General features: G+C 46.6%; 4 protein-coding genes across 5 annotated transcripts in view; 2 read left to right on the top strand and 2 right to left on the bottom strand.

The window, feature by feature from the left end:
* Positions 1-14,057, top strand: part of SLC7A9 (solute carrier family 7 member 9) — a 304,184-nt gene that overhangs the window by 57,840 nt on the left and 232,287 nt on the right. The window lies entirely within an intron of this gene.
* Positions 1,292-6,304, bottom strand: NUDT19 (nudix hydrolase 19). The gene is made up of 3 exons (XM_063313261.1): positions 5,609-6,304; positions 3,054-3,261; positions 1,292-2,351 (listed from the first exon to the last, which is right to left on the bottom strand). The coding sequence occupies exons 1-3, from the start codon at positions 6,287-6,289 to the stop codon at positions 2,116-2,118; spliced, it is 1,125 nt and encodes a 374-aa protein (XP_063169331.1). The 5' UTR covers positions 6,290-6,304; the 3' UTR covers positions 1,292-2,115.
* On the bottom strand, positions 9,990-12,410 carry RGS9BP (regulator of G protein signaling 9 binding protein). Its single transcript, XM_063313262.1, has one exon. The coding sequence runs from the start codon at positions 12,273-12,275 to the stop codon at positions 11,565-11,567; it is 711 nt and encodes a 236-aa protein (XP_063169332.1). The 5' UTR covers positions 12,276-12,410; the 3' UTR covers positions 9,990-11,564.
* ANKRD27 (ankyrin repeat domain 27) overlaps positions 12,835-14,057 on the top strand; it is a 44,805-nt gene continuing 43,582 nt past the window's right edge. The window contains exon 1 of the mRNA XM_063313172.1: positions 12,835-12,884. The gene's annotated coding sequence lies outside the window, so the exon portion shown is untranslated. The remainder of the gene's footprint in view (positions 12,885-14,057) is intronic.

A 14,057-nucleotide genomic window follows, 5' to 3' on the forward strand; every position in this document is an offset into this window, starting at 1 on the left:
TGTTTACAATAAGTTTAAGGATTGATTAAAGATTGTATAGGCAGTAGTAATGCCATTTTATAGAAGAAAAAGGCTGACTCCTGCCATTATAAATAAATGAGCACATCATGTAGCAAAACCAATGTAAAGGAAAACATGTATCTTATGTATAGGAAGACATATTTTTAGGAAAAATAAAATGCCCGTTTATATAGACATCGTGGTTAACTATAGATAAAGAAACATCTGTTTTAACAGAATATGAAAGGAAGGAAGGATTGCACAGGAGGAAGATGTTCATGCTGATAAAGCATGAATTTTGGAATAAGCTAATGCATTCCATTCTATTGATAATGATTGGCTAAATCTGTAAACTAAAAACCTGTAAGAAGAGAGACAAGGGAGCAGTCCATCCCAGATGTCACCCAAGTTACTTGACAACCTTGGGTTGAATAAATCTATTTTCTTTGACCTCCACTAATTGACTGGTGTGTTTTACTGGATTCCCAGTTTGGGCACAAACTGCAGGTAAAAAATGGGTGTCTGATCCTTCTGACACTATTATGAAATCTTTTCAATGTTCTATGGCCCTGGTATAATGACTGCCTTGCACACTATTTGTTGCAATTTATTCATTGTGAAAATACTGTGGATGATTAATTATGACTTACAGAAAGCCTGGAATTAAGCAAGCACAATGGTAGCTCAGGAATTAAAGCACTTTCTTTGAACTAGTGTTTTAGAATCTTAGGCAGCTTCACCAAGGATTTCTTTTGTATGTAATTATAGTTGGAAAACAATTTTCTGCTAGAGCTTTACAACAGAGGTGGCTTAGAATGTTAAATATAGATGGTTCAATCAATCTTCCAGGTCTGTTCAAAAACATACTATCAAAACAAAAGAAGGCAATGCGTGCAGTATGTTTTAACTTTTTGCTCCTCATGCATTTTTAATATCCTTCCTAACATTAAGCTGTAAACTAGGAAGCTATCATTATAGGGAACACATTTCTTAAGTTTTATATTTCTTCCTTCTTTTTAAGACTGTAGAAGAAAACAAGTCCCCCTTGTATTCTGCACAAACAATGGCATTATTTTCCTTGTTTCCATTTCTTAAAATATTTGGGAATTAACCAGAACTAGCAAACTTGAGTCTGGATTCCTCCCAGATATAGTAAGATTTAAACTTCATCTTTTAATTTGTAGATTAAAACATAAAAATCCAGCTAGTGCCAGTCCTACAATATTTGAAGAGAAATGACCATTTGTGGGAAAATCATTTTAGCAATAATAAAAGGAACCCATGAAAAAAATACTGCTAAAACTATTTATTTTTAACAGAAACTCAGAGTTGTCCAACACAGCTAACATAAAGACACAACAGCTGACATTTCAAAAAATAAGAGCAGAAGTCCAGGCCTTCAATGGAATTCATTCCCTGGATAGTCAGCATAAACAAGTTAGTCTAGAAAAGTGCTTCCCAAAAGTAGTTCTGAATATATGCATGTAATAATTATACAATCTGCAATTTGCTTACTTTGAAAATGATTTCTAGGTAGAGAGAACAATATTATTACGATACGTTCAAAGTGTTCAGTTCATCTGAATTTGAATTTTAGTTCATCTATTGAATTTCGGTTCATCTCTTGGTCATCAGGGGCATCTGCAGCAATGATGCTCCCTTTAAAACCAAAGGCAAGCTATCACTACACTGGCTTCCTTAGTGACCCAAATCCATGTACTCTGGATGCCTACTAATCATTACGATAATTTTAATAATAATTCATATGTGTTAAAATATAATTTGATAAATTTTTGTTTTCTGAATGATTATCGTTGTTTTAAGTTGCACACAACCTCGAATCCTTTAAGGGTATGATAGTATAGATATAAAATAAATAAAAAAGTATCTTAAACTTGGGTTCTTAGTAGGTAGATCTCTATTCCAGAACTGGTACATTTGCATGACATCTTAGACAAGAATAACTGTACTGAGCAATGCAGATTGAAATGTAAATAATTTACATAAATCTTGGGGTATATCCACAAAATAACACAATACTATTAATCCTTGTTATTCCTGAAATCTCAGGAGTCCAACATCTCTCAAAATTTAGTAATTCCAGTATAAGAAATACTACAATTTGCTGTTGTGGTCCACATTATTTCCCATTTTAGAGTCCACCCTAACTGGATTTATATGTTTATATTTGGATTCGATATTCATGTGGATAGTTACATTATTAAGGCTTTGTGTCACTATCCGATGAAGACTTTTGGCCTCTTTCATTAGCTCTTCAATCTTTTTATTTGTTGTCAACACCGGTTTTCTTTCTCCAGTAAAATCAGGATCTTTTGGATACAAATCGTCACCTAGAAATATAATTATTTCAGTTATATATATAGTTACAGATATAAATCTGCATTTTTGGTACTTGTAGTACCTTCAGTCTAAATCAGTGTTTCTCAGCCTTGGCCACTGGAAGATCTGTGGACTTCAGTGCCCAGAATTCCCCAGCCAGCATGTGTTCAAGTCCACAGATCTCCCAGTGGCCAAAGTTGAAAAACACTGGACTAAATGGTGGTGCAAAAATTTGTGACGTAATATTGATTATGAGGCCATATTTTTAATAGAGCCTTTGTCTCAATGTAGCAAGAACAGAAGTGTTAAAGTAGGGGTGCCCAGGAACATTTGACTGCAATCAAATTGTAACTTTTATTTACTGGGTTCATAAACATGTTAAGCCATGATCTAAGATTTTCAAACCACAATCACTGGTTTCACAGTACGCAGCAATCCTAAAACCAAACAACATTATAGCTGGGTGTATGTTTAATATAACAGAAGATTAATGAGTATCTGACCATTAAGCCTACCAAGTGTAATAGGTGAAATTTAATTTTAATTACATTATTCAGCTTTTGTCCTAACCAATCCACTTTTTGGAATATGGCCCCCAGCAACCCACTTACTCAAAGTGGTAAGATTCATTTTGCAGCTTCTGTTTATAGAGTCCAGTGCATCAATAAACCAGCCTTTTCTTTTTTAAAGGCCAATCCCTCATTTTTACCTACCTGGCAACAAGTGCATGTGGCCATCTGAAGCCATCAACACAACAGACATCCAACGTTCACATCCTTCTAAAGCTCGTTCTGAGGCAAACCTCTCCAGATCATGAAGTGATGAAAAATGGCAGAGCCTACATAACTCGTAAAACTGAGGTGCTGCTATCCAGATCTCTTGAGAGTTAAACAGTTCAACAGCTTCTGAAGGGGTTGACCACTGAAAAAGAGTAAAGCACCAAGTCAATCTCCAGTGCATGTAATTTCCCAATTAAAGGGATATTCTGTAGACTTGATACATACTTTGTACAACTTTTAATTCTGTGTTTCTGGTGGTCTCAGTGACTGTTTCAATCTATGTTAGTATTTACTTTAGCTGTATTTTTGCTGGACGTCACTCTGACAGCTGATGCTACATGTCAACTAGCAATTTCAGAAATAATTGTCTTAAATATTAGCCGACGGAACCAGAAGACATTACAACATATTTAGAGGATGTGTTTTCACAAGAGATTGCAGAATAGATGCTGGAACTTTGTACCAATATTTTTGAACATATTTTATTTTCAGGGATATTGATTGGATTTTCATGTATTTATTTTCTATTGTCACCCATCTAGCTGAGCGACTTCGTTTGGATTTTCTTTTAAACTCAGGATTTAACTTTGTGATACTTATGGTCAGGAAAGGAAATTACTTTGAAGGTACAACATAAATTTATGTTTTAGTTTGATTGGGGAGCAATCCTTTATTTGCTCCTTTGTGTTGGAAGTAAACACTCTGAAACACATACCGAAGATACAAAGTACAAAATAGTAAAACAAGTAAATTGAACCATGAATCATATATATATTCATATTCATTCCTTTTGGCTTGGCTCATTTCCCTGACTCACGTTATGATGCCCTTTCGAAGACTTCACAACTCTAGCGTGCATGCTTGAATGCAAGTCCAGTGAGATTTCAATGAGATTTCCACTTAATAAATAGAATGACGTCACCATATATCTTGAGAGCCAGTTTGGTCTAGTGGTTAAGGTTCTGGGCTAGAAACCAGGAGTCTGTGAGTTCTAGTCCCGCCTTAGGCATGAAAGCCAGCTGGGTGACCTTTGGCCAGTCTCCTCTCTCAGCCCAAGAGCCAATTAGGCATAGTAAGAGTTCTAGTCCCGCCTTAGACATGAAAGCTGGCTGGGTAACCTTGGGCCAGTCCCTCTCTCAGCCCAACTCAGTGCAGTGTAGACTAGCCGCCTCATGGTGTACCCCAGGCAACGTGACTTGGCTGCTGGACCTCACAAGGATTTCCCAGCAAGAAAAAGCAGCAGCAACACCAAACTGCTATGCCATACAATAATATACATACATACATACATACATACAAGCCACCAATTACAGTCCTTACTCAACCATGAACTCTGAACCTACCAGCTCCCCATACAAACTACCTGTCCTCAAAGGAACTGTTTACTGTCCCCCTGGATGGCAAACCAAGGACTTGTGTAGGTAGGAAACTAACCCACACAAGGACCTGGACTTCACAGCTAGTTTAGTTTCCCAAAAGCAATGTTGTTAATTTAAGGATCCTTTTGCCCCTCAAAGACAAATAACAAGTACCAAGTTTGGCTCCATTTTGTAGAAAAGCACGCCAGAGACCTTACTCCATAAACCTGGATAAAATGAAGTTGGATGGACTTGGATAAATATGTTCCACCATTTGCACTGACAGTTAACTAAATTGGAATTAATTACATTCTTTAGAGAAGTTTCAAGCATTAAATAGCCTTTTTCTTCAGCTATCATCAAACTTTCCTTGGGGGCAATTTGGGGGTCAAGGCCCAACTGTCTAAGGAGCCCAACAACCTGCCAAGGCTTTGCTGGGAGCCCAGCATATGTTGTTTTATTGTCTGCACACTCATAAATTTACATTGCATCCTCAAAAGTGATTTGGCTGCTAAAGGTGACCCAGGTTTTGGCCACAACACCCTCAAATTGTACAGCCTGGGACCGATCAGGTTAGATCAGCCCCATTGCCCAGCAATGGCTAAATAGCAGAGAAGGAAAACTCTTCATTTTCCTTGCAGGATCCACAACATCGGGTTGGGCAGAGTTGTGGGTTCATTCGGGGCTCTGTGCGCCCCGGGAACCCACTCTGGGTGGCTATAGGCTCCCATCCCGTTCAATGGATTATGGGAACTCAGTTGGGTGCATTTAGGACACTGTTCCTCAACCTTGGCGGCTGGGAGATGTGGACTTCAACTCCCAAAATTCCCCAGCCAGCATCCAAAACCGGCCTCTGGAAGCAAGTATGGCTGGGGAATTCTGGGAGTTGAAGTCCAACTTCTTCCAGCGGCCAAGGTGAGAAACATTGATTTTAGGACACCCTTCCGCATCTCTTGCCAAGCCCAGGACCCCAACCCGGCTTCTGGAAGCAAGTAACTGACCCCACCTCTGGGGCTACCCCCTCTGCCCAGCCACAGACCCTGGGTCCAGCACGCCCTGGGTTCCCGACCATCGCGAGCCACCGGGGGACTCCGGTTTGCAAGCCGCGCCAGCTGCGTCCCGGATGCTCACCCGACAAGCTGCCACCTCCCGCCGGTCGTGCGAGGCGGCGGACGGCCCCTGCCCGAGGCAGCAGCACAGGTAGAAGGCGGTGTCGTACCGGCGCCCGCCCGGCCCGGCCCGGCCCACCGGCGTCAGCCAGTTGCCCCACTCGTGCAGCGCCCGCAGGTGGGGCACGCAGCCCAGGCTGCGGCAGAGCTGCAGGAAGCTGCCCGGCTGCCGCTGCACCCGCCGCCGCCACTCCGCCAGCTGGGCGGCCGGGGGCAGGCGCTCGGCCGGCAGCAGGCGGGCCGGGCCGTCCGCGCGGGCAGCGGCCTCGTCGGCGGGCACCAGCAGGAGCAGCCCGCTCTCCTCGAAGGTCTCCCGGATGGCGCAGATGCGGAAGGCGACGTCCCCCGGCAGCGCCGCAGCTCCCAGCTCGGGGCGCCGGGCGGCGAAGAGGGGAGCCCGCGCAGGAGGCTCCGCGCCCAGGCCGCAGCGCGGCGCGTCCGGCAGCAGCTCCCGCCAGGCGGGCGAGAAGTCGGCGGCGTCGGCCACGCCGCCCGGGAAGACGTGAACGCCGGGCAGGAAGGCGCTCTCGGCGCTGCGCCGCAGCAGCAGCACCTGGTAGTCGAAGGCGGCGGAGCGCGGAGGCCGCCCGCCGCCCGCCACCAGGAGCAGGGTGGCGGCCTCCCGCCAGGGCCTCGGGGTCATGCCAGGGCGGGAAGAAGGGCACGGAGCGAGGGCGTCGCGGCCGGGCGGCTGCTCTGCTCTGCTCCGAGCGCGCGGGGCGGAGGTGGGAGACGCTCCTCTCTTGCAGTCCCCGCAACAACAGCCCTGCGAGATAGGCTGGGTGGAGAGAACCTGGCTCTGCCCCCGCCTCCTCCCACCCCTTCAATGCTCGTCTCTGGGACGATCTTATTCGGGGCAGAAGGCGGCCGGGCAGAGGGAACGAGGCAGGGCGGCCGCCGCCTCCTTGGCTGGGAAAGAAGGCGGGGAGTGGGAGTCGCAGCGGATCTGCGGGAAGGCTCTTCGGGAACCCCGGGCGGACCTCTTTGCTTGCATGGCTGCTTTCCCCAGATGCTTGCAGGGTTGCAAGGACTGAGGTGGGGGGTGGGGAGGTTTAAAGGACTAGCAAAGACCAGCGATTGTGCCCGCAGAGTTCAGCTGCTGGCTCATTCATCCATATGCACCCCATCTCCAGGTTGGAAGCTGCAGTCATAAGCAGGCAAGCCAGAAGCGAGTCATCTGCATTTCTGCCTGGGGTTTGTGGTGGGCTAGCTTGCATCATGCTATAGATCACTGTTTCCCAACCTTGGCAACTTTAAGACAGGTGGACTTCAACTCTCAGAATTCCCCAGCCGGAATGGGGAAAATAAACAGCAAAATATTCACAAGGTATTAAAACAACTAAAATTTTAATGCAACTCTGTAAATGGCTATAGTATTTTGAACAGCGCAATGCTGAATTTAATTTTTATCCTGCCTTTACTATTTTTATAAATAACTCAAGGCGGCGAACATACCTAACACTCCTTCCTCCTCCTGTTTTCCCCACAACAACGGCCCTGTGAGGTGGGTTGGGCTGAGAGAGGGACTGGCCCAAAGTCTCCCAGCCGGCTTTCATGCCTTAGACGGGACTAGAACGCACAGTCTCCTGATTTCTAGCCCATTGCCTTAACCACTAGACCAATCTGGCTCTCTGATTTACCTGCATCAGAGTTATTCAGAGAAGTCTGTAACTCAGTTTGATGGATAGACTTCTGTTTAGGAATTTGTCTTTTAAAAAAAAACTGTTCCAAAAGGCTGGCAAGTTAACAGAACCGACTTTATTTTAAATAAATAATAGCAATAGGTTTTATCCTGAGCATAAAAGAATACTCTTGAACAATGGAATGCCAACTTATAACACTTATGTCCGTATTAATACTGGAACAATTATTTTAATATGGACCCAGCAAATGTTTAAATGCAAGAAATCAAAACTGCCTTTAAAAAAAAATATCAAACATTCAGTGTTTATAATTCCTGGATTACCACTGCTGTTGTAATTCCCAGCTTCATTGTACTTGTAAAATACAGCATCATTTGACTTTTTAAAATACAGTAAAGAAATCTTATTAAAAAAGGACTCCTTTCCTTATGAAAATGTACACTTTTGTAACGAAAATAGCTATGGCTGTAGACACAAGACAGCAAGTTTCTTTTAAAAGAGGGTAAACCGACTTGGCTTTAAACTTTTTTTTTAATCACTTCATTGTAATTTGTGATGGTTGTAGGACTCCTGATTCAACCATCAATACACAGTCTGAAAGCTTTAAAACCTGCTAAAATAAATCCTGTCAGGCTTTTATATGCAATAGCTGTCTGTGCTAAAGCTTCCGGTTTGTATGGCCTAAAGTGAGGCTTCTAATAAACTTCCAGAAATTTACTTCCACAAAAAAACATGGAGGGAAAATGGCTACTTCATGATTGTGTGTGTGAATCTTAGAGCAGATGTGAAAGTGAACAGGTCTCCTACATTTTTTAGGGGTGCACAGAGGCATATGTTTTAGATTAGTTCATCAGCCCCCACATCAGAAGATATTTTTTCCATAGTGTTATTTAAGGATGCCATGAGCCTTGATCTCCTTTGTGTCTTGTCAGCTCTGTACACTAGCTGTATGCCTAAACCACACTGCATGGTCTGTTGTGCTGAGCAGATGTGATGGGAGATGAGTGTAGTAGATATTAATTAATTAGATGGTGACAATCCTGTGTCAGGACTTGATGAGATGTAATTCAGAAATGGCTTAGAGAAGCAACTAATGCAGTGACTGTTCCTGATGTATAGACATGAGCAACACCTTTTAAAATCAGGTCTGCTTGAAAATAAGTCTTATTAGAATCAGGATCTATTTCCAAGTAAATGTTTTTACAAAAGTAACTTAACTCTCAGTAAGTAGTTGTGCAGTGATGAATGTATGACTTGTAACCTGGATCAATTGCAAAATAAACCCTGTGGAACAAGAGTGGAGAGATGGATTATTTCATCCATGCAGCCAGTTCCTTAGACTTTGAGCTCTGAATGTGCAAATAGATTTAGTTCCAAATTCAATAGGTGCATTAGGAGCATTCCAGCTAGGCAATTATTTTTCTGCAGCTTTTTTCTCCCAGCTTGTAACAGTGTTGCATGCAGCCTATTTAAGAGCACTTTAAGTCCAGGTGTTTTCCCATAAAATATATGAGACACATTTAAGAGAAATATCTAGCCCTTGTAACAGCAAACATGGGTCCTTCCAGTAAACAAGGAAAGTTCTCTTCTAGTGAAAGTGAATGATACAATAGCAGCCATTTGAATCTCACTACATAAACAGATGGGTACTTTAGCACCAAGAAAAACACACAGTTTTGCCTTCCACCCCATTTCGATGACCATTTTTAAACAGCAGATATTCACAATCAACTGTCAAAATATATGGATGCCTTGAAGAGTTCTTGGGGATGCAGTATTTTAGCACACTTGCTTACTGAACCACAGGACTATTTATTTCTGAGGTAAGATACCTAGTCTTGTTTGGTTGCAAATCTAGAATCTTGCTTTGACAACACAGTGTCCATTTGTGCTAGCAACTAAAAGTGCGAATTTCATTCTTTAGGTCTTGCATTTCAGCCTCATTCTTATGCATATTGATTCAGAAGCTAAAAGATTAATGTATTTAATGGGCTTATTTCTAAAAAGATACCCATAGGGTGGCAGCTTTACGGCTCAGTTCCTTTGCATGTACTGTCAGAAGTTAGATCCACTTGTTTTAGTGAAGCTTGATTTCTAGAAATTCATCCACTGAATCTGGGGATTTCTCTTGTAAGACTTACAATAAGATCTTAATGGGATCAGCATACTGATCCTAAAGCCATGTATGATTGTAAATAGGATGGGTTTAACAAATAGATTGGAAACAGAACTTTACTTTATTTTCCTGTTTATCTCTTAATAATTGCACAATAACTTGTAGATAGTCTATACCTGTGGAAGGGCTGCTGTTGAGCTGTACATTTAGCCTAGATAATAACGGATTACTTTATGCTGCCAGACTACCTTTATCTAAATTGTTACTAACCCCAGGGACTCATCTAATATAATCTTTTAACTAGTGAAGATAAATTAATAAGAAATGCTAAGGATTGAACTTGGGCATTACACATGCATAAGTACCCAACATTATATGAATCCAGTTACAAAACTCATCAATGGCATGACATCCAAACTACTGAAAATATTTTTTTTGTTTTTAGAATTTTTACCCTGCCTTTATTACTTTTGTAAATAACTCAAGGCAGCGAACATACCTAACACTCTTTCCTCCTCCTATTTTCCCCACAACAACAGCCCTGTGTGGTGAGTTGGGCTGAGAGAGGGACTGGCCCAAGGTCACCCAGCCGGCTTTCATGCCTAAGGTGGGACTAGAACTCTCCTACTACGCCTGATTGGCTCTTGGGCTGAGAGAGAGGGAGTGGCCCATGGTCACCCAGCCAGCTTTCGTGCCTAAGGCGGGACTAGAAGTCTCACACCACGCCTGATTGGCTCTTGGGCTGAGAGAGAGGGAGTGGCTCATGGTCACCCAGCCAGCTTTCATGCCTAAGGCAGGACTAGAACTCTCAGCCTCCTGGTCTCTAGCCCGTTGCCTCAACCACTTGACCAAACTGGTTAGTGTTAAGGTTCATGTCTTCACTGACTTGTACACATCAAGTTTACACAGCTTCAAATCTCAGTTGTAAACCATCTTTTAAATTAACTCAGTCTACACAACTTTTAAAGGATGGATATAGAAACATGTTTACTCAGAATGCTGAGTCCCACAGTGTTCTCATGTACTAATGAATAAACATGCATGGGATGATATTGTTAAAACCTTACTTCTCTGTTTTAGAGTTTATTAAGAGAATTGCTGTTAAAGAAGTTAAGAGTTTTTAGTATCTCCTCCTGCCTAATTAAATGGAATTGCTTCCCTTGGGAGCCCTGTGGATTAAATCTCCAGCCCTAAACACAGGGGAGAAAGTCCTGTCTAAGATCCTAACCATGTTGAAGATCTTGTCTTATTTTAGCTCAAGTACAACACAAATCCCAGCTTCAGTGCACAAAACATTAGCTGGAAGAAACTGCGCTGTCATCTGGTGCATATTCATTCAGAATTAAATTTCACTGAGTTCCATGGGATTCAGCAGTACAGCAATAGACTTCAAGAAGGAAAACAATGATTTACACTTATGTGTAAAGTGTTTAAAGTTGGCTAGCACAGAACTAAGAACCTGAACTACTAAGTTTTTTTTCTCCTCCTCCTTCGAAACTGAAGTTAAAGAATAGAAAGCTGAAAAGAATTCCTTTTCTCTAAATTCTGTTTAAAGCTTTCTTCTGTAAATCTGGACTTTTATACTGCAGAAAGTAACAAAAAGTTCGGTTACATCATTCACAAGTTTCTGTCCCTTGAGGTTCTCCTCCAGCATCCCTACCCCTTTCCCAGCCAAACCTGGTTTAGGGAAAATGGAACTGACATGTTTCAGAGGGAGCACCTTCCTCAGCCTTAGAGACAATGCCCATTATATTTAAATCACTTTCTGAGCCTCTCCCATCTTGCCATCTAATTCACTCCCCTCTCCAAACCATGTGCAAATTGTTACCAGTTTGTAAACATGAACCCCCATCCCAGCTTAATCACAAACAGTATTTCCGTTCTAGATCCTGAGAACAGTCTTCTATAAATAGCAGTCAAATCCCTACTATGGTAGTTATAATACCCACACATTATTAACCATGGAAGGCCCAGCCAGCAGGCTTTTTAATACACACACCCCCCAACACACACACACACACCAACACACAGCCCCCAACGGAGGTCTCTCCTGGATCGAGTGTTCGTTCTCTAGCGCTAAAACACCATTTAAGCGCATCCAGCCTGGTTAAGACGGTTGTGGTAGCTCGGAAAACGCGCTCTCCGAAACTCTCCCAACCCTAGGAGAGTTTGGCTACGCACACCGCCAGGACGATGGCGACCAGCAGGACGGCCGTGAAAACGCCGCCGGCCAGGACTTTGCTGAGGTCGCAGAAGGCTTTGTTCTCCACCGAGATCACGCCGAGCGAAGAGGCGCCCACGCTGATGGTGGAGTTCAGCTCCGCGCCCGGATCCTGCTTGGCCTCGACCGTCCAGCGGGGGACGTTGACCTTCATCTCCATCTCGTAGATCATCTCCCCCACCTCGCGGATCTCGTGCTCCAGGTCCGCCAGATCCACCACGTCGATGTCGGGCTCCGCGTCGTACTTCATGTTCTGGACGCTCATGGCCCGGGCGGCCACGCCGGAGGTGCTGCCGCTCAAACCCGTCTGGATGAGCGGCTTCTTCGGCACGTGCAGGGGGAACGCCTGGCCCAGCTCCAGGGCGCGCCGCATGTCGCCCTCGAGGGTCTCCAGGCAGGCGGAGAAGATGACCCACAGGCGCTCGAACTCCGCCCGGTCCTCCGGACCGACTGTCTTGTCCCGCAGGGCGGCCGTGAGCTTGGTCCTGGTGGCTGCCGCCAGTTGCTGGGCTTTCTGCCGCGTCTTCCTCAGCTCCTCGCGCAGCTCCTGCGAGTCCGCCGCGCCCCCGACGGTCAGCACCAGGTGCCGGTAGCAGGCGGTCACCTTGCTGAGCGCGTCCAGCAGCGCCTTGCCCTCCTCTTTGGCCATGGCGCCCGCGGGAGGGCGCGGCGCTCCGCTCAGCCCAGGCAGCGCTCGGAGCGCTCCGAGGAACCCTCGCCCGACGGCGCCCGCATGGCCTGAGCCCGGGGGCGCCGCCGTTCTCCCGGCCCGGAGCCCTCCCCGCGCGCCCCTTCGGCGAGGCGCGGCTCCGCTCGCCCTCCGCGCATCCCCCTCAGCTTCCTCGGGAGAAAAGCTGGTCGGCGGCGCGTGTCTCCTTTAAGTCCAGCGAGGCGCGGCCTCGGCGCCGGCGCTTGGCGTTAAGTAGCGCGCAGCTGGAGCCGGCGAGGCAGCGCTTGTAGGGCTCTGTCGCCGAGTCTCCCTCCCGGCGCGGCTTCTCCGCTCCCTGCCGCCGGCCAAGCTCCACCTTCGCCGGCTGCCGATCGAGGCGACGCGCCGGGGCGGCTGCGGGAAGGCCGGGGCTCATTGGCTCGCCTGCTGGGTAGGGCCCGCCCCAGGCCCCGGACTAGGAACAGGCGGCGCTTGGCGGCGAGTACAGGCGGGGAGGGGGGCCCGGAGGAGAGGGGATGCTGCTGCTGTTGCCGCCGCGGGGAGGGGGCGCAGAGGAGGACCGCCCGCCCGCAGGGACTTCGGCGGAAAGTGAGCCGCGCTCGGCCCGGGAGCGAGGGAGGTGCGGGAGCCGGGGGGCCGCTTAGGGCCGGCAGGGCGCCCCGTTCCCCTTCGGGCCTCTCCCGGGGATGGGTCTGCTCGGCGCGGCCAGGAGGGAACTTCGGAGCGCCGCTTAGGGGAGACTCCGGGGCTCTCTGGCTGCTTGCAGGCCTGGGCGGGGACCCATTTCCCCCTCCCCAAAGCGCCCGACTGCCCGGACCCCTCGCCCCGAAAGGTGCGGTTTCTCCAGCGGGCAGCGAGTTAGCAACCCACGCAGCAAGTTGGGAGAAGCGGCGGCCCGGAGCGTTCCTGGGCGGGGGGGGGGCCGGGGCCCGAAAACCTCTTCAGGGCGGGAAGGGGGCCGGCTCCCTCTCCCCAGCGGCGACGGCGCCTGGCGGGACGGCAGAGGCTCCCCCGCGGCTCGAGCGAGCAAAACCTTTTGCATTCGCTTGGAAAGAGGGGCGGTGGCGTTCCGGGGTGGTGGCTCAGGGGTGGATCCGCGGGATTCTTGCGCTGCGGTTTTTGTTTTAATCGATGGGAGGTGCAGCCTTTCCTGTGCATGCTCTCGGTTTCCTCTTAAGGGAGAGAAGGAAGGGTGCGCTTGGGTGCTGGCGGCGGGGGTAATTTGCGTTCAGCGCAGGAAACCAGAAACTTGCACGTGGAAGTAAACCGGGTGTGTCTCTGAAGCTGAGATGGAAAGCAGTGACTTGGGAAAAATCGGTGCCCTGGCCTTGTCTCACTAAGTCAACCTGCGGCTGTGTTTGCTTACTCAGAAGTAAGTTAGAAGAGTTCAGTCTGGCTGACCTCCAGGAAGTGAGTTTAAGTGACTGTAGTGTAGCGTTTTTCAATAGTGCAGTGGGAATGATTTGAGAAGTTTCTTTAGCTACTCCCATATGGAGCAAAACTGTGCGATTAATTCAGTACAGAGTTTTTCAACCTTGCCGACTTGAAGATGTGTGGACTTCACCTCCCAGAATTCCATGCTGGCTGGGGAATTCTGGGAGGTGAAGTCCACACACCTTCAAGTTGTCAAGGTTGAAAAACACTCCTCTAGTGGGATCCAACTGGACCTTTCAAATTGTTTCTCACTAAACTTTAGAGGGCTTGATTCTAATAAAGACACAGAATTGCAGGAATCCAGCCCAACCACATAGCGTTGATTAA

The sequence above is a fragment of the Candoia aspera genome, chromosome 11, assembly GCF_035149785.1.
Source record: "Candoia aspera isolate rCanAsp1 chromosome 11, rCanAsp1.hap2, whole genome shotgun sequence".
Classification (NCBI taxonomy): domain Eukaryota; kingdom Metazoa; phylum Chordata; class Lepidosauria; order Squamata; family Boidae; genus Candoia; species Candoia aspera.